Consider the following 19,157-nt stretch of genomic DNA (forward strand, 5'->3'; position numbering starts at 1 on the left):
ATTCAGGTCAGGTGATTGGCCGGACCGAGTGTCAGGATTGCTTTCTAATTACTGATAGATTTCACTCATGTCATGACTTTCCGGGCTTTTTTGCACTTCCCTTTCCTCTTGAATAAAGTACTCCTGGGCCAGCAGGTTTGTCTGTACTTCATTAGAGATGCACTGCACTGAAGTGTAGTATACTTATACAGTATACTACACGGTGCAGAGTGACAGAAAGAGCCAAGTCGCAGTGAGTTCTAAAGCCATCTTCCTGGTATGACTCTCAGAGCGCAGTGGTAAAAAAAACATCTAAGGGCGAAGTGCAGTCGATGGCTGTTGGATATAAATATTATCGTCAAGTACGCGGATAATTGCAGACTGAAGCTCATGCATGAGAGAAAACAACTTCTATGCGTCTGCATCGTGGCGTGTATGTTTTTCTTCTGAGTTTTCATTTGCTACTGTAGCAGTAATCTTGGGAGGCCAAGGTGTGAAACAGGGTGTGGGTCCCAATGAGCTCACCCGAAACTCTGGCTGATTGGGACCCACACCCGGTTTCACACCTTGGGTCAGGCGATTAGAGGATCATCAGGGGTCCTTTTGTCCCTCTGTGGGGGGTCACTCCCACTAGGTTTATATCTGGGACTCTCCACCATTTGACCTTAGAACTGAAGAAGCTTCTCGGATGAGAGGTGAAACGTCTTCAAGCAACTTAAAGAAGTCCAGACGCTTTTCTTTGCAAGCTCTTTTAACAGTGTGTGTTTATGATTTTTTTTAGTATATAATGGAATGTTTTTGGAAGTGTGATGCTGAAAGTAAAAGGACGTAAGCAGGGCTAAAGTTTGAAGTGTAGTGCGGCCTCGTCTGTTGTACGGTATATGTAATACATCCATGGAAGTAGTTAAAAGAGAATAAAATATATTTAAACTGCATAGAAAACATTCCATAAAGGCTTTATGAAGACACTCTCTAGCCTTTAGCAAAGCATTGTTTTACATTCTCGCTTTCTGATGCACAAATTTAAAAAATGTAGCTTTTATCTTAATCCAGTCTTTTTAAAATTTCTCCAGTCTTTCAGTTTTCCTGCTCATTGTCGTGTTCCCTTTGTTGCTTTTGTCTTCAGCTGGCTGCTTTAAAACTTTCAGATCCCCATGCACAGTTGTATATACATTGTTTACATTTCTACATGAATATCATAAAAAAAAACCTCCCTGTACTGTGTCTTTTTGCAGTATGGCAGGCAAAGATATTGTGTATTACAGTCATGATCAGTAAAGTTTAAAAGTGAAAAACTGTATATTTAAATGATATTCATAGATTCATGAAAGAACGTTTACAGTGTGTCTGTTTGTTTTTCCGATGTCGGATTTTTGTATAATGTTGCTGCAGCCATCTAAGAATATTCATAACAGGTTTCTGTGTGAAGCAGAGCTCACCTTCTGCATATTTATGTAATCGTGACATTTTTAAATACTTAAAACTTTAAAACACATTTTGTGAAAGACATCAAGAATGTCAGGGAACGGTTTCAGTATGCATTTACTCACACTGTTTCATTGCACCACTTCATTACACAGGTCTAGAGACTGGTCAGCAATACCTTGGTCAACCGACCATTGTGTGTATTCTCTGACCAGCTGGCGAGTGGATGCATTTAGATGGATGTGTGAAATCAATAACATGGACTGTGCTGCACCATAAACCTCCTTGTAATTACTTTGGTTGCTTGCAGACTGCTGATGTAAACTGTAGTTTGCATGGAAGATGGCGACTTGTCAGCAAACACTTGCTAACTCGTGTGAAACTTGTGTGATGCAAACCGGAAATGTTGAATGTTGCAGAGTGAAAGTTTGGCCTTACAGCTGAAACCAACATGTTTCAAAAGACACAACTTTTGCTTTGAAGGTGAACACTTCCACTCCCTTAAGGCCAAAACAGAGAGAAAGAGGAGGAGCTTCTTCCCCCAGGCTATTCGGGCCCTGAACCAGGTGCAGGACTGGACTCTCCCAAACACGCCACTATAAGACTGGACTCTCACACACGTCACCACACGCACCACCACACATTTCCTATAATCCTATAATTTATAATCTTTATAATCTCTTCTGCTATTTTCACATTCTTTACTGTAAATTCCTAAGTTAATTTGTAAATTTTGTAGTAACCTGTAAATTGTAAATATTGTAAAACGTTTTTTCTGTCATTTAATGGTCGATCATTGTACAGCTACAAGCATTTCACCCCCATGTCATACTGTGTATGGTTGTGTGTGTGACAAATAAAATCTGAATTTGAATTTGAACTGTATCTGTGTTCAGTTTGTATCACACTCCTCATGGTTTAACTTAGTAAGTAGTTGGCAGAAATGACACCATCTTCAAACAAAGTACGGGAAACTGCATCAACTACAGCAATCTGCAGGCCACCAGTGCATTCGTAAGACGGTTATTGGTGAAGCACTGTATACCTCTTTGCAACCAGTTTCACCTGCCAACAAGAAGAAATTACTTCGAACAACTACTGGTCAGGAAATGGTCTCATTCTTTCTTAGTGACCAGTGGTTATCACTGACCAGTCTCTAGGCATAGTGATTTCCAGCAGCTACCTGCAACCTGCTGAAAAATACTTGTTTGTCCTAGTGATCCGTGGTTGCTGGCTGGTCTGTAGGCATGTGGTTCTGGGTTTTATGGGGTTTGGTAGGTGGATATATTATATTGACCCTTGACAAATGATTTAAATAAAAATGTGCATATTTTGCTTTAATTATTGAAAAAGACAGTTAAAAATAATCCAGTTCATTTTTCTATCTTCAAAATGACCAGGAGCAGTGGTCAGCTCTTGGGTGGTACAGTATGAGTTCACTGATGACATGTGTCTGCATTTACTCAAGTATGTCTACATCGGGTTATTAATGGTGCAATCCATGTCTGGATTATAAATACAGCAGCAGTGACCGTAATAGTCCTGCTGGGGTTCATGTTGCCGTGAGCACAAAAGGGACTTAATCAAGTCTGTGCTCTTTCCCCTCCAACACTGAATTCTCAAGAGGAGTCTTTTAATTGCAGCAAGTAATTCACCAAGTGTTCATCAGACCTTTCTGATTAAATTTCAGGTCAACAGACTACGGAGCAACGTACCAGAAGCTGAATGACAAAGTAGGAGCAAAGACAATACTCAGTTATTTGTACGTGAGCCCCAACAACAAGAGAAAGGTAATGGTCCTCTTTTGTCATTTCTTCTGTATCCAATTTTAAAAATTGTCTTGACTGTATGAGTTACTTTTGTTTGCTCCTCACTGTTGGCATGCCAGTCACACAGTATGCAGTATTGAATGCATGCAGACATATTGATGTGGTCTGACTCACTGGTCTCGGTTTGATGTCTCTCCTCTGTCGCTGCCTATAGTCTCAGTAAGAAGCACTGAACTCACTCATTTATTAACAAGTTCAAACCAAAATGACAGTTAGCTGACAGAAAGGAACAATCTCTCCCAGTTCTACATGGATATAAATCAATTAGAAGTCAGACAACCCCTTCAATCAGTGCCCCTGCCCTTCCTTTGGTTTGGGTCATTTGATGGTATTAACCACCTGTCTGTGTTCACACTCCCTTTACACAACTCTAATCAGGAAGTTTTTCAGTTAATTACCGTCTAATTATGAAAAGGGAATGCAGCTCCAATTCAGTTCAGATGCTGGCCATATGATATAGGTTGTTGGGCAGTGACTGTTACGCCCCTGAGGTCTGTTAAAGGTGCTGAACCAGATGATGAGATGATGAACCTGAACACGGAGAGAGACATCCAGGACTCAGCAGAAAGGCTTGAATGTCCTTCTGTTATCGTCAGCAAAGCATTAAGAGACTTTCTCTGACCGTGGGATTTTCTACAGCATAATTTAGTGAGGAATTTTTGAGGAAATGGTAAATGGTAAATGGCCTGCATTTGTATAGCGCTTAGGAAAACAACTACAGATCAGTCTGTCTTTGTTAACACACAAACCTGGGGAGTCTGGAGACAATCTGCAGGATATGACCCCTGCTCCACCAGACAAGATCTCTTTATACTGTATATGAAAACTCCTTCACCAGAATTAACACTGGTGAGGATATTCTCCTGTTTTGGACACTCAAATAAAACCCTTACAACATAAATACTCCGAATCCCCCAAAAATAATTCAGCATCTAGTTTCTGAGAACATGTTGCAAAAAGCAACCTCAATACTAACCCTAGACGCCTCACCATTGACCTGGCACATGTTAGCATGTAAAAAGCCCAACCTTTCATTCTAAAATCCACTGTCATCTACAGGTTGGTCTACAGTGGCAACAAAAGAACCCAAAATCTTAGAAATCAGAGTCTGAGAATTGCAGCTTATGACTTTTATCAAAATATCTTCAGGCTATGACTTCCTGTTGATCTAGTGATGCTCCAGAAAAACAAGTTTATCATATTCTGTCCTAAGATCCCTACATCCCACAGTCCATATCTTGACTTGTCTTCGTGTTATATAGGTCAATATGAGAAATGACAGCATTTACAGACAGTTTTTGCAACCTTACACTTTTGAACGATCGGTGTAGAAGCTCATCATCGTAGAGTAAATGTGATAATTGGCTTTCCCATTTTTCTTTCTGCTTCAGAGATGCTGGAAATTTCCAATGATACCGTTTGACTAGATGTCATCTGTCTACCCCACTATATCTGCAAAATTCAATCAATACTGATAATCACAGCAAAACAGGAAATTCTTACTGACCACAATACTTAATCAATGAAAGACACAAAAACAGGAAAAAGAAAATGTGGTCCAGGAATAAGGAGAAATTTTAGCTTTCATCTGATGACAAAATACATGATGGGAAGTTATCAATCAGGCATAAGCAGTATATAGTACCTCAAATTAAAAGCCCTTTGCCAGAACTGTTGCATTGCCTTCTGGCAAAAGCAAATTATTTGTCCTTGCAGCCCTATGCGTTTTAATAGTTTTTTTCAATAAAGTCAACCAAGTCAAATACATTGGATGGGCCTAGTTTTTCCTATAAAGAGCTGAGTTGCTTTATCCCTTTAAACGTACATGATGAACTGAAGCTGAATGTGGATGTTTTCAGCCTAATCATTGGGAGCTGCTTGGATATAAATCACAGGTTTTCTCAGCTGGTTTAGGGTTGGATGGGGTTGCTGAGGCAAGCTCTCTATACAGGCTTAAAATACATTAGAGGTAGCACATCAGCAAATGGTCAGAGTTAACCACTTTTCTGTGCTCAGGTCCATTTGGGTCAATTTTGCCAGGTTCCATTATGGCTTTGGTCCATTAGGGTTCTGGGCATCTCTGATTGTGTGTTTGTGTATTTCTATGTTTTAAATTTTGTTTTGTCCATGGCTATTTTGGGTTTATGAAACACCATAATTAATCCACACATTTTTGCCAGACCCTAAATATCCGTTTTTTTCTCTCGTCTTTATTTGTCACATCCATCTAAATGTTAGTGTAACAACAACACTGGACTAGTGATTACCGTTTTAAGTTCCCCATTCTAAGGATGTCTGTTTGGGACTTGGTTTAAGTAAGCTGTAAAATCTCTTCTTCTTGCATGTTTGTATTATTCATGCTTTTACGATACATATTTGGCCAACTATGGAGTCTTTATGACATGCCTCTTATTTGCATCAAAATGAGTGGCAGACTGGGGTAGAAATGTTCGTATTAGCAAGGCTATCTTCTGTTTTATTGCTTGTAGAGTGATGGGATCTGGGCAAACCCAAAGAAGATGTCTCTAATGATGCATCAATGCAGAGAGACAGAGAGACATCACAGAAACATTTCAGTCCACAGAAACCAGCAATCACCAGTTTAACAGAGCAGAAAACAGATGAAGGCCAGCAAATAACTTGACATTTTGCTAATGTCACACACGCATTGCGACACACTTTCTACCACATAGCCAAAATGTCAGTCAGCCATACAAACCATCACGTGCCAGATATACACAAACATGAGCCTAAATAAGCTCTTTCACACAAAGTTACGCATTCATATATTCTTTGTCTCACACTTACGCTTTTTTCTCTCACACATCCATAGTATCACCATATTGCCAAAATATGACGTGTAAAATAAAAATGCTACTGAAAGCATCCTTGTCAGTCTATAGAGAGTTTATTACATGCAAAACATACTAGTAATGTTGAGCAGAGGAAAAATGACTTGGTAAACTAGGCTTTGTGTCATCTGCAAGATGTAAAGTAGAATTTGAGAGCAGTATGCTCATTGCGCTCATTGATAATGTTAGGCAAGCTGAGGCTAGCAAAACACATCAAATTCACTTTTTATCTGTCAATAATGTAACATAGAATTCATAAGTGAATGGCTTAAGACTACAGATTTTATAGATTCAGATTGCATAGACACTCTTTAGCCCAAGCAATGGGTGTTGGACATCACTGGGTGCTTTATTCTCCTTGAAATAAGGAGACTACACTACACATTTATAGAGCATATCTATAAGTTTTTAATCAGGAAATGAAGATTTTCCAACATAATTGTTAATCGGGAACAAAGAAGAAGGAGAGTTTTACACTGCATTTCTGTGGGAACAATCAGTGATTCAAACTGGATTCCACATAAACTGTTTGTTATGCTGTGTGTTTGCTCACTTATCCAACTGAGGGTCATGGGGGGATTGGAACTTGTCCTAGCTACTGGAGGCAGGACAGGTCACTGACTTGATGCAGGGATAACACAGAGAGACAAACTACTATTCAAAAACATACACATGTATGTACAATTAAGAACTAGATGTCTTTGGACTGTTGAAGGAAGCTGGAGTACCCAGAGAGAACCCACTTGCACATGTGGAGAAAATGTAATCTCCACGCAGAAAGGCCCCGGTGGATTCGAACCCAAAAAATATTATTTCCAAGAAAATCATAATCTAGTGGGTTATTAAAAGTTTCTTATATCACACATGGTGGCCAGCACGGTTCGCAACTGAGACTTCTGTTGATAAAGTGCTTGAGTACTTGCTTATGCTATGCTATGCAAATGTGCAGATGGTAACTGATCTCAGAGCAGTGAAAGCGGAGCCAGTAGCAACTTTTCTAGCATGTTAATTTCCTGTTAGTTTCTCATAACACTGGAGGTTTATCCACAATGCACAGAGTACCAGGAAAAAGACCTGCTGGCCTCTAAGTTAGCCCAGCTCAAACTTTTGTTAATGGGCCACAGACACACCAATGAAATGAACACATACTTAAGTAGAATTGGACGGAGAGTCAAACCTCCTTCATGCAAACTGGGACCACAGTTGGCACTGATAGACGATGAGAAAAACTTACTGGACTGAACACTGTTTGAGATGTAAGGAGAGAGATTTGGTCTTAATTTATGTTTTAAGATGAAACTGGGCAAGCACTAACTGCCTTGCTTGCCCCGGGGCAATGCTACTGATTTGAGTTATCCTAAAATACAGTTAATGTGTAAGATGTAATTGATGTGGGGCGAGTAGTCAGTCACTTTTGCAGCACATTAGCAACATGAATGGTAGGTTTCCTTTTGTCAGTCAAATCTACAAGTCTTCATTTAGAATTGGCTTGTAGGATGCTCACTTGAGGCTTTGGATCCAGCCTCAAGTGGACAGCAGAGGAACTGCAGCTTTGGCAGTTTCTTTCATTTCTCACATCAGATCCTGGACATCACTGTCCTGGATACCATTTTCATTTTATTCAGATAAGACACAAGACAGTATTCATGATGTCATTGTGAAATAGGGCAATTATCCTGTCATGAGCTGATACAAGAGAGCATTTATCTTGCTTAGATAATATGTCTGAACCAAATCTAATTGCAGTCGATTCAATATTTGTTGTAATACTTCATCCTGATGGTAGCATTAGGCTGACATATAGCAGGATAGACTGACATTGTTATCTACTGCTAGCGTCGCTAACATTAAATAAAAAAAAAGAGTGGAACCAGAGAAGAAGCAACTTTCTCTATAAAGCACTCCAGACTCAAACTGTTTTTTCCTCCATTGTTGCTGTTTCCACATACTTGGAAAGTAGGGAAGCAGTAGAGACTGCAGGTTCGTCAGTCACCCCGGGCACAGCACCATGTGACTACTGCTGGTGGCAGACAAAAGCCCCTCTCTTCATCAAGTAGTGGAAGTAAATCAGGCCTGTGTGGCTGTGGGGGATAGTGGGAGTAAAGCAGTGGAGAGGGACAGAGAGAAACTGCACAGGGAGCGAAGGAAAGAAAGGGAGCAGGGGGGAAAGAGACAGCACATAAACTGACAGGGAGCAAGTGAGCATGGAAGAGTGGCGATGGGAGTACAGGGAAAAAACATGACAGAGCAAAAAAATAAATAAACAGAGGCATGGCCCGGGGGTCACTTATGGAGAAAACAGACTGACAACACAGCAATTACATCAATTTTCATATTGTGGCTTCATACTGAGGCTGTACATGAAAGAACAGAGCTCGAGTACACATTAGGGGAAGTAATTTGGGGTTTTAGCCGGAGATTTTGTGTGAGAGCACATTATTACAGTAAATGGCTGGGATGGTGAGTGCTGGTTAACAAAAAAAAAAAAAGCACACAGATTGCAGTCATACAAATGGGTATTGCCTCTAATGGTTTGAAAACAAAAGGGATTTTTCCAGTGGAAGCATTTGAGTGACAGCAGAGTCAGTCTGAGCTGCTTTCCTCTCAGGCTCAGCCTTCTCTTTAAGAAATACATAATGACTCTTTTTCATCAATGTACCGAGTAAAAGAAAAGTCACAGGGCTCAAATGTTCTCTCGTGACAAAGGCCTTGAATGCTCACCCATTTGTGGGAGTGCATGCCTGTGTTTGTATGTGCAGTATTCCAAACAAGTATGGCCATTGTGGAGCTGTGAAGGCAACAATAGGCAGGTGGGTGGAATATGAATTCACCTCAGAAGAGACCTCTCTCCCACAGTCAGGCTTCAAAGACTTCTGTTCATTGTCTCGCTTTTCTGTATAAGTTCAAGGCTTAAAAGTGAACTTAAATATTTCATGTCCTCGAAGTGTCCTCAAAATAACAATGACAACAATAACAAAAAGAGAAATGTTTCACAGGAAGACAAACAGAATCCACACGAAAAATGTCCCGAGACTTGCATCATCATGCAAACGCTTTCATACATGAATACTTAGCATTTTATGACATTGATGCATTTCTGTGCAGCAGCAGTGAGGAAGGAAAAGTAAAAAAAAACATTTTTTCACTCCTTTACCATCGTTAGTGAAATACCCAAACGCACATCATCGGTTTACAGATTTTATAACTGGAATAGAAATGTGTAGGGCGGCTTCTGTCAGCCACGTAGTTCAATGATGGGATTAAGTTCCTGGAGGAATAACAAATGTTTAATGTGTCACTTTTGTTGAATGGAGTGTTGAAATGCGCGCAGTGTGTCACGAGACCAGGATTTTTACAGAAGTCATAAGTGGAATGCACAAAATGAAGAGAAGCATGTTAGCAAAGAATTGCATGAATTAAATTTTTTAAGGAGATTTCTGGATTCATCAAATCAAGTCAAATAATAAAAGTAGAGAATGTTTGAAAAACAGTGGGGAAAAGCACCCAAATGAGACAAAATAAGAAAAATAACGAGTAAAAGTCAAGTTTGTTTTATGTTGCTTTTCCTTTGTTCTGAGCTGAAGCTGTTTTCTTGGCGTTGGATGCTACAAGACAGCCTTTTTCATGGCTCTCTGATTCTGGACGTGCTGAATAAGTGGGGCACGGCTACTTTCTAAATCAAGCTGTGAAGCACAGATGCGGAGCAGTCTATTCCAGGGTTGCGGTGGTTTCTTCAGGTGCTGTTGCAGAAGAGAGTCTGGAAACAGTCAGGCTGTCAGACTGTGTTAAAAAAAATCTGAAGTTTGCAGAAGTTGTGAGAACAAATTTTAATAGCATCAGGGTTAGATTGATTGCCATTGATGACTTTAACCTCACAGGGTCGACATCCTGACTTCCATCAGCAGGTCGATTGATGTGTCACTTTCCTGACACATTAAATTAACAGTTAACTTTAATTTGTAGCTTTTTTGTAGTTATATTGCAGTAATAAGGAAACCAGGACTTGGTGCTTTATTTTCCAAGTGTTACAGCTAAGTGTATTTAATGTTAAAGTCAAATATTAAAGATGATTTGATGATGAAAAAGTGGTTTTGTTGGTGCATTTTTGATGAGAGGTGTGCATTGTCTCCCGTTATGTCTTCACAATAGCAGCCAGCTTGTGTTTTGCCAGTTGAGTGCTTTTAATGTGAAGCAGCAGGAGCAGAAAAGTTGATTTTGCATTAGCAATAACTTCTTCCAGCTCTGTCAGTGAGCATTGACACTATTTAATAAGATATAATTACACTGGAACATGCGTGCATCATTGCCTGTGAATCACTCGTGAAATACAAGAATTTTTTTACTTTGTGTTGAACATTAAAAGGATGCGGCAGGAAAACAATCCTGAGCAGACTCAAAGACTGTTATATGTTAAGGTTAAATAGGGTTAACTGAAGCTAAAAGCTCTGCTCTTCCCAGTTTGTCTTGTATTCACTTACAGTCACACTCAGAACGGCGAAATAGGACAACAATGTTGCATCATGTGTTTTTTCTTCAAATAAAATATCTGCTTTAAGTTAAATAAATGCTGATTTTTTTTAAACATGCCGCTCTCAGAGACAGAAACGCTGAAGGAGAGAGCTCAAAATGTGAGTGCTGTGTACTCGCTGATGTTGACAGGTTTGTTCAGCTCCACAGATTTACAGACAAATGCTTTTATTACCCGAGTTATTTTATTCATTTGTAATTCCTGTACATACTTTTAACTTCAGATGGTAACAAACAATCATACTTAATGATGTGTTTCCCAGAATAAATGGATTTAAAATAAGAATAAACTGAGCTGTTTGAAAATGCAGCACTTAAAGCTCTCGGTGGGAAACACTTGTGTATCAAGCCTTGATTGTGTCTTTGCAATGTAGGTTAAAGCTTGATGGCCTCATGCTGCTCATAAATATGATTTATGTGGAGGCCTTTAAAGATATATGAATAGAATTTGTCTTTCATGCAGCAGCTTCAGTCCAGGACAAACATCCGTCATTGAAACAGAGACATGAAAAGCTCTAAACGTGTTATTATTAGTGACGCAATGAAAAATCATTGTCACATTTCAAGATTCAGAATCTTTCCAAACTTGCTTTGGTCTTTTTGTTATGCAAAGAAAGACAGACTGTTATTTGAGGACAGTGCTAAAGTGAAAAGATGCAATTTTCCCCTCAAGACTAACAACATCAAGATGAGAATGACTATTTATGGAGAATGCATATTCAAATAGCTTTTATTACATATTTTCAGCAGAAAACGTTGCATAAACTAGCCAAGAGCTAAATTAGTGCTAGAATAAAATTGCGACGTCACTTCTAATTAAACAGGTCAATTCATTGCAACACATGCTTACTTACACCAGACAAACCTGGAGCAATACCACCTGGTGCATGTTCAGTGTACCGACAACAGCACGTAGAGCTGCGTGTTGCATGGAGATAAGAAAAAGAAAAAGAGAGGTAAAGTGTCGTCTGGTCCACCAGCTTTTTAAGGACACGGTGCATGCCAAAATAATCGCAGCGAATCAGCCATGCTCCCCTGGCCCGCACAGCAGTGGTTTCGTTTGAGGTGACGATGGTGATGGAGGTTCTGGTTGCTCAGAGGGGACGCAACATCTGTCAGGCCTAAGGCACAATCTCCAAATGGCTGCGGTGAGCGGAGAGACGAGCGCCCCGGAGCCCGTGGAGAGGCACGGTGACAGAGGAGGGGAGACAGACTCTGAGACGCAAATCCAGACGGACAGAGAGATGGAGGGAGATGGAGACGGGGCTGACAGAGTGTGAGGTGCTGAGATGGAAGAGGGAGAGAAGGGGAGTTGTAAAGAAGATAGGATGGGTAAATCTAGGTGAGCCGGGGATATTCCATCAATATTCTTTTACGTGCCTTCACGGGTCATTGCCCACTTTCTCAGCAGGGGATTGAAAGCTATACAAGTCAGTGTGTGCTGCTGTCAGAGTAAGAGAGCCGAGCTCCCCTTGAAAAGCATGCTAATGCAAAATGTTGTGGAAAAGGCATCTCCAAATGACATATGTTGTTGTGTTATTTATTGATGATCGCTGTGAAGAATTCATTATTTCAGTAACTCGAGACAGATGAAGATGTCTGAAGTGGGATTGCTGCTGGTTAATTATCTAAATGGATCTTGTTTGTCTTGTCTCTGTTCATTCATAATGAACGTGTAGCTCTGTGTTTTCACACGCAGCTTGTGAGCTTCCAACTTATGTACTGCCATAAGGGGCAGCTAGCTGAGCCAAGATAGAAAACCCAATTATTGTGAGAGGCAGAAACTGACATGTTTGTCAGGTCTGGCAGGAGTCTAGGTGAGCTAAAATGTCAGGCGGCATTCAATTAGCATCGGGCTTAAATGTCTCCGATCAACAGACGGGAGTTTCGTTTAATAGGACGGATCTAACAGTTGAAGGCACCTGGTCGATGCGGAGGACGAGGCGGTGAGCGAGCACAGAAGTGATGATTATGAATGTGTGCGTCAACTCTTCTTTGCTTTCATGGCCTGCACTTAGACACACGTAGCACAGTGGAGTGTGATGGCTTGAATATTCATCGGGAAAAAGTAGTGACAGGGATTTGACTTGTCTATGCAGACACTTAGCTAAGTTAACACGATTCCACGTGGATACACAGTAGCTCGTCTTGTGCTTGAGGACAGTTAAATCATTATTAATTTCACCAGTCTCTCCTCATATCTGTTAGCATTAGCTTTGTGCCATTAAGCTGATAGAGGATGGTGTGTTTGTGCTGTTAACACTGACACAAGGCTCATGTAAATCACATGATCTGTTTTGGGGTAATTTAAAAACTAAGTCAGACTACTTCGGCTGTAAATGCTTTCTCATGTCAAAGAGCAAAAGCACATGAAATATTTTTATTTTGAGCTACCAGAAACCACCATTACACCAGGTTGACAGTGTACTCTGAGTCAGTTGGGTAAACTGGTAGCACTCTGGAGCTATTGTTGCAAAAGAAGTGGAGTTTGGATCCAAACATGCCACACTGGTTGTGAGTTCCAGTCAAAAGGAAGCAAGAAAGTGGTATTAGTCTGTGCAGCTTTCCTTTCAACACGAAGATGAGAAAATGCTTTCAAGAGACCAGCAGCTGTGCTCTCTGAACATTTCCTCTGATGCATTTAGTATATTTTTTAAACTGTGTTGTGTTTAGACTAAAACTAAACACAATGTCTACAGTTTCTGCCCAGAAGCAGTCAGAGTGCCCCAGCGTAACAAGTGGAAATCGAGACGGGAAATTTGGGCTCTCTCCTGCTCTTTCCCAACCCCAATCACAGAGGAAGACGACAATCTGCCCTTTCAGTCAGCTCAGCCATCCATCTGTGAAAACATGTTCCTGCAGGACTGTCAACGTAAGATCAGTTCGACTGCTCAGAAACATATAGACATGCTGGATGCTGCCGTACCGTCGCCAGCGTATGTGGAGCTGAACAAAACTGATGTTCATCTCACTGCGACTGTTTCAGCTATTAGCTAAAAATCACCAGACTGCATTATTTCATAAATAAGTGAATTAAAACAAAGACATTTATAGTGTTTGTGAATTTTAAATGCTGATGACAATAAGCAAGTGTAAACAAAAACTGTTGACTGAATATATATTTAGAAAAACATCCACATATATATGCATGCAAATGTCCGCATGGATGTGGTTATAAATAAAGTCAGAACTTTAACATGCTGTTGCTGGAAAATAGAACTATGCTTTTTGAATGTTGCGTTATCATACAGCACAATGTGAAAGCAGCCAAATTAAGACAAATTGAAAAGCATCAAATTTGCAGTCCACGTTAAAAATATTGCCGAGTATGACTTCAGCAGATGTGATCCTAATTGCAGAGTTATTAAATGTACATCCAAGACAACCTCAGTGGAGTAAATTAATATATTTTTTAATATACACGGACAGGGAAAGACGAGCTCGTGTATCAGTTCTTCAACCGCAAAGAAAATGTCACTGTGAAAGAGCTGCGTCATGGGCCACAGAAGTTTATGAGAGACTACGAGTTAAAATCCATCAACTCTTTGTAAACCTTTAAGACTTGGAAGCTATAAAGTCAAAGTGAAATCAGTGCAGAAGTGCCTGAAGATCTAAGATTAGAAATTTTAGATCTGTGAACACTTTTAACGACCAGCACAGAGAAGCTCATGTGGTTGTACAGATGCTTAGGGGAAAACGGCCCTTGGCTTCTTGGCTCTCTTGACCTCGGTAAGTATTTTACTGATGAGTTTATGGTCTCAACTATTGGTTTCAAGCCTTACTGGATACAGCATTATCAGTTTTTAAATTATGGTCCTGACATTACTTTGAAAAAGGAAGTTTAAGCTTTAGTGCGGGGCTTTCCTGTTACTGCAAATTTATGAGACACAAAATCTCAAGAATTCTCAATTTTTTTTTCTTTACAATCAGAACGACTGACATATTGCAGTTAAAGGTGATGCCTGTATGACGTACGTAATGAGTTTCATAAACAAAGGTGCCAGCCATATTTAAACCTAAACCATAAATATTTTCTAATCATAACTGAGTAGTTTTTTGAATCCACACCTAACCACCAAGTGTCTGAAAACACTAAAGGCCATTACACACTGAGCGCGTTGTGAAAAAAACAACACATTTACAACCCTAACCCTAACTCAGAAAACGCACAATGAGGCCAAAAGACTGAATCAGGTGTGTGAAAACATCCATGAGAACATGTTCCTGGATGGACAAGCTAATCTTTTATGACTTCTTCCTGCCTTGCATTTTTGGTTAAAGGTGCTGGCAGTGACAACAGGAGGTGCCGGGACCTTTAGCCTGTCCAGCACATGTTTACCGCTGACATTTTAACAACCTTTTGAGAATGCTTTACTCTCTCCTGGCTGAAGCTGCTCCACCTTTACTGCCCTTTGGCTTCACTTATGAGACTCAGTTCCTCTGGCTTAAGTAGCACCTGAAGCTGACTTCTGCTTCCCTTCAGCCTGTGCTGAAATAATCCAGAGTTCATTCTTTGGCTTTGAGCAACATTTGTAAAAAAAACAAACAAGATAATCCCAATCACTTCAGGACAAAGTGAACAGACAAACACTAGAAGTGATTTAGCAAAGTGATCTTCTTGTCAATAACTGTCTTTCTGTTGCTGCAATAAAGTCATAGTAAATAATAAGTATGAAGTAAGCAATACAAATAAATGTTTACAGCTGAAAAACTGTTGAACATGAAGACATTGTTGCACCTATTAAAATGAAGCGCCCCAGGACTTATTCACAATGCTGGTTAAGCGACTCTGTTCGCGCTCTACGACGTGTGTGTCGGCGGGATGAGAGGAGGTGGAGGAAAGATAAACTCCAGGCATCTTACGACATCCTACGTATTAGCCGCATGAAGTTTCAAACTGCTGCCAAAATGGCTAAAGCAGCTTTCCTTTCAAAAATTATCTCTACCAATGGTAACAATCCTCGAATATTATTTAAAATTTTTAACTCTGTGGTCAACCCCTGCCCCACTATGCCGCTGCTGTGCTCCCCGGTTCTTTGCGAACAATTTTTAAATTATTTTTTAGATAAAGTTTCATCTCTCAAATCTGCTCTTCCTTTAATGACAGGCCCTGTGTTTACCCCTGACTGTTCCTCTACCTTTCATCAGTTTGAACCCGTTTCACTCCCTACTCTTAAGCGTCTAGTTGAACAGCTGAACAATACTAATCTTGTATATGATGTTCTTCCATCTCGTATAGTCAAGGACTGTTTCAGTGCAATTGGACCTAGTATATTGTCCCTTTTGAACTCTTCTTTGCTTTCCGGCTGCGTACCATCAGCCTTTAAACATGCTATAATTCAGCCTGTTCTTAAAAAAAGGAACCTCGATTATAATGATTATGCGAACTATAGGCCGATTTCAAAGCTTCCGTTCTTGGCCAAAATTCTTGAGAAGATAGTTTTGCTTCAACTCCAGGCTTACCTGGATGAGAATAGCATAAATGATAAATTCCAATCGGCCTTCAAACCACATCATAGCACTGAGTCAGCGCTGCTTCGAGTTTTTAATGACCTTCTACTAATGGCTGATAATGGACGCTCCTCGGTCCTAGTGCTACTGGATTTATCGTCGGCATTCGATATAGTTGATCATAACATCCTATTGGCGAGACTTGAGCACGCTGTAGGCATCAAGGGTGCTGCTCTGGATTGGTTTAAATCATACCTCTCCAATCGGCTCTCCTCGGTTCATTTGGCCAATTCCTCTTCCTCCGCTGTACCTGTTTGCTGTGGTGTCCCTCAGGGATCTGTGTTAGGCCCTACTCTGTTCTCATTGTACATGCTTCCTTTAAGCGCTATCTTTGAGAAATATCACATCGCTTTTCATTATTATGCTGATGACATTCAGATCTACTTTGAGTTAAATGATGACCTAGCTTCGTCCTTGAATTGTTTTCGAGAGTGCATGTGTGAGGTCAAGCAATGGCTCCTGGCAAATACTCTTATCCTCAATGATAAGAAAACTGAAATTGTGGTCTTTGGCAGTAACGTTCTCCGTGCCAAACTTCGTGATGCTTTTGGTTTTCTCACTAGTTCTTTCTCTGACACTGTTAGGAATCTGGGTGTCTTATTTGACAGCTCATTTAAACTTGATAAACAAGTGTCTGCTGTTGTTAGATCCAGTTTTTACCAACTCCGCCTTATCTCTAAGGCCAGGCAGTATATCCCGCATAAAGACCTGGAAAAGCTCATCCATGCCTTTGTAACTTCGAGGCTGGATTACTGCAATTCACTCTATTTTGGTCTCCACTCTGCCCTCCTTCACAGATTACAGACAGTCCAAAATGCTGCTGCACGCATTCTAACCAAAACTAGGAAGTTTGCCCACATTACTCCCGTCCTGGCTGATTTGCACTGGTTGCCTGTGAAATACCGTATCCAATTTAAAATTCTGCTGTTTACTTTTAAAATCACTAATAACACAGCACCGAGCTATCTTAAGGAACTCTTAAGCTCATATGTTCCTGCTAGGGCTTTAAGATCATCCTCACAGTTACTGCTGGTGCAGCCTAGATCTCGGTTGAAATCTAGAGGTGATCGAGCGTTTGCTCTGGCTGCACCAGAGTTGTGGAACAACCTTCCGATTGGCATCCGGGCGTCTGACTCTATTCAATCTTTTAAATCACGGCTTAAAACGTATTTGTTTAATCTTGCTTTTTCTACCGGCTAAATCCTGGCCTTGTCTGCAGAGATTTATTTATTCTTTTAATTTTCCTATTATGCTTTTATTTCCGCTGTGTGTGTCTTGTCGCCATTGTGTTTTGATGGCATAGTTATATTGTGCTATAGTTATGTGCTATAGTTATATTTTTTCTATTGGTGGCTTTTCCTGTGAACATAATTTTACACTTCTATTTTTTTATGACTCTGTTTATACTTGTGTTAATTTGTTTTATGTTAAGCACTTTGGCATGCCATTGGTTTTTAAATGTGCTCTATAAATAAAGATTGTTGTTGTTGTTGTTGAAAGTGCTCAAGTCTGTGGAAAGTTTGAACTGTCCTTGACCCCCAACGTAACTGTGTCCAAAAATGCCACACTGGTTGTGATTTCCAGTCAAAAGGAAACAAGAAAGTGGTATTAGTCTGTGCAGCTTTCCTGTGTCTGATTACAAATACAAGATCGTTGCTGGCTCCTGGGCTCCTGCTGGCTCCGTCAATCCCAGTTCAAACTGTAACCTCAGGTGGATTTAGGTGTTTAGGTGTTCGCCTTCTCTGTCTTTTTTTATTATTATTTCTGCTCTGCAATCAAAAAGGATGAAGCAAGTCTAGCAACTTCTATTAAATCATCCCCAAAGGGGGCTTCCGGTGACGCCTTGATCTAATCAAGCAGCATAAGGAACGAGCTCCGTCCAGATTGATACATTACTCCTAACTACAATTTTTAAAACTCGGCAATTTCCATTTCAAACAGCATGGCATTGTCCCTGAGAGGCAAAGGATCCAGCAAACAGGATCAAAATAAAGATAAAGGCGAGCATTTGAAGCAACTAACTTTGTCCTCGAATGCAGATGCTAATGCTACTGCTAGCACTCGTGATGCAGAAACGAGGATATTAGCAGAACTGGAGAAGATAAGAAAAGATAACAAAGACGGGCATATGGAAACACAGCAAGCTCTGACGAGACCGGAGGCGTCTTTCGAGATTCTGAGAGAAGATATGACAAAGCTGGAAAACAGAACAACGGAGATGGAGGAGCAGATCGGCGACAACGAAGACTCCACCAGGCGTCATGAATGAGCCCTCCGGTACTTGTTACATAGAGAAATGGATCTCACAGCATGATGCGAGGACATGCAAAATAGACTAAGGCGAAACAACCTGAGGATCTATCGTGTCCCAGAAGGGAGTGAGGGGAGAGATGTTAAGCTGTTTGTACTAGAGCTGTGTGAATCAACTCTTCAACTTCCCGCTGATCTTAACATTGGAATAGAGTGAGCACACAGAGCCCTCGCTGCTAAACCCAAGAACCCCGATGCAGCACCGCGCTCACTGGTGGTCAGATTCTGGGACTTCTCTGTGAAAGAGACCATTCTATGACAAGCCTGGGACCAGAAGCGTGTCTTATACAAGGGCACGCAGATATATTTTGACCATGATTTTTCCCCGGAACTGCAAAAGAGGAGGGCACTGGTACGAGATGCGGTAAAGCAATTAAAGCTGAAAAACATCAGAGCCAAGTGTGTGTTTCCAGCAAAACTGAGACTGTTCAAGGATGGTGGTGAGAAGACGTTCTCAAGTTTGATGGAAGCCTTGCCGACGCTGCAAGAGCTGGGGATACAAGTGCGAGTCGACCAGAGGGAGCGTATGGAAACGGAGCAATCCCGGTGCCGACGGTCCGCTGGGGGAACTAGGGCAGGTATGACCCTCTCCCTTGCCGAAATAAAAACTTTCCTTATGGAGGACTGAGATGTCACTCCTGCCGAGTTAATTTTAGTTTTTCTTGGACATAAATGTTAGGAAGAGATAAAAAAAATTTTTTGCTTGTACAATGGATGGAAAGTG

The 19,157-nt window shown here is 40.7% G+C and overlaps 1 protein-coding gene across 6 annotated transcripts in view; it reads left to right on the forward strand.

Moving 5' to 3' along the window:
* Positions 1-19,157, forward strand: part of LOC102302798 (VPS10 domain-containing receptor SorCS1) — a 208,960-nt gene that overhangs the window by 96,492 nt on the left and 93,311 nt on the right. For all 6 annotated transcript variants that reach the window (XR_006054271.1, XR_006054272.1, XM_042219613.1 and 3 more), the window contains exon 3: positions 3,095-3,194. Coding sequence is in view for 4 of the 6 variants with exons in the window: in XM_042219613.1 (XP_042075547.1) it covers positions 3,095-3,194 (100 nt within the window). In the remaining 2 variants the exon portion in view is untranslated. The remainder of the gene's footprint in view (positions 1-3,094; positions 3,195-19,157) is intronic.

The sequence above is a fragment of the Haplochromis burtoni genome, unplaced genomic scaffold (genome assembly GCF_018398535.1).
Source record: "Haplochromis burtoni strain Fernald_Lab_line unplaced genomic scaffold, NCSU_Asbu1 Contig_35, whole genome shotgun sequence".
NCBI classification, from domain to species: Eukaryota; Metazoa; Chordata; class Actinopteri; order Cichliformes; family Cichlidae; genus Haplochromis; species Haplochromis burtoni.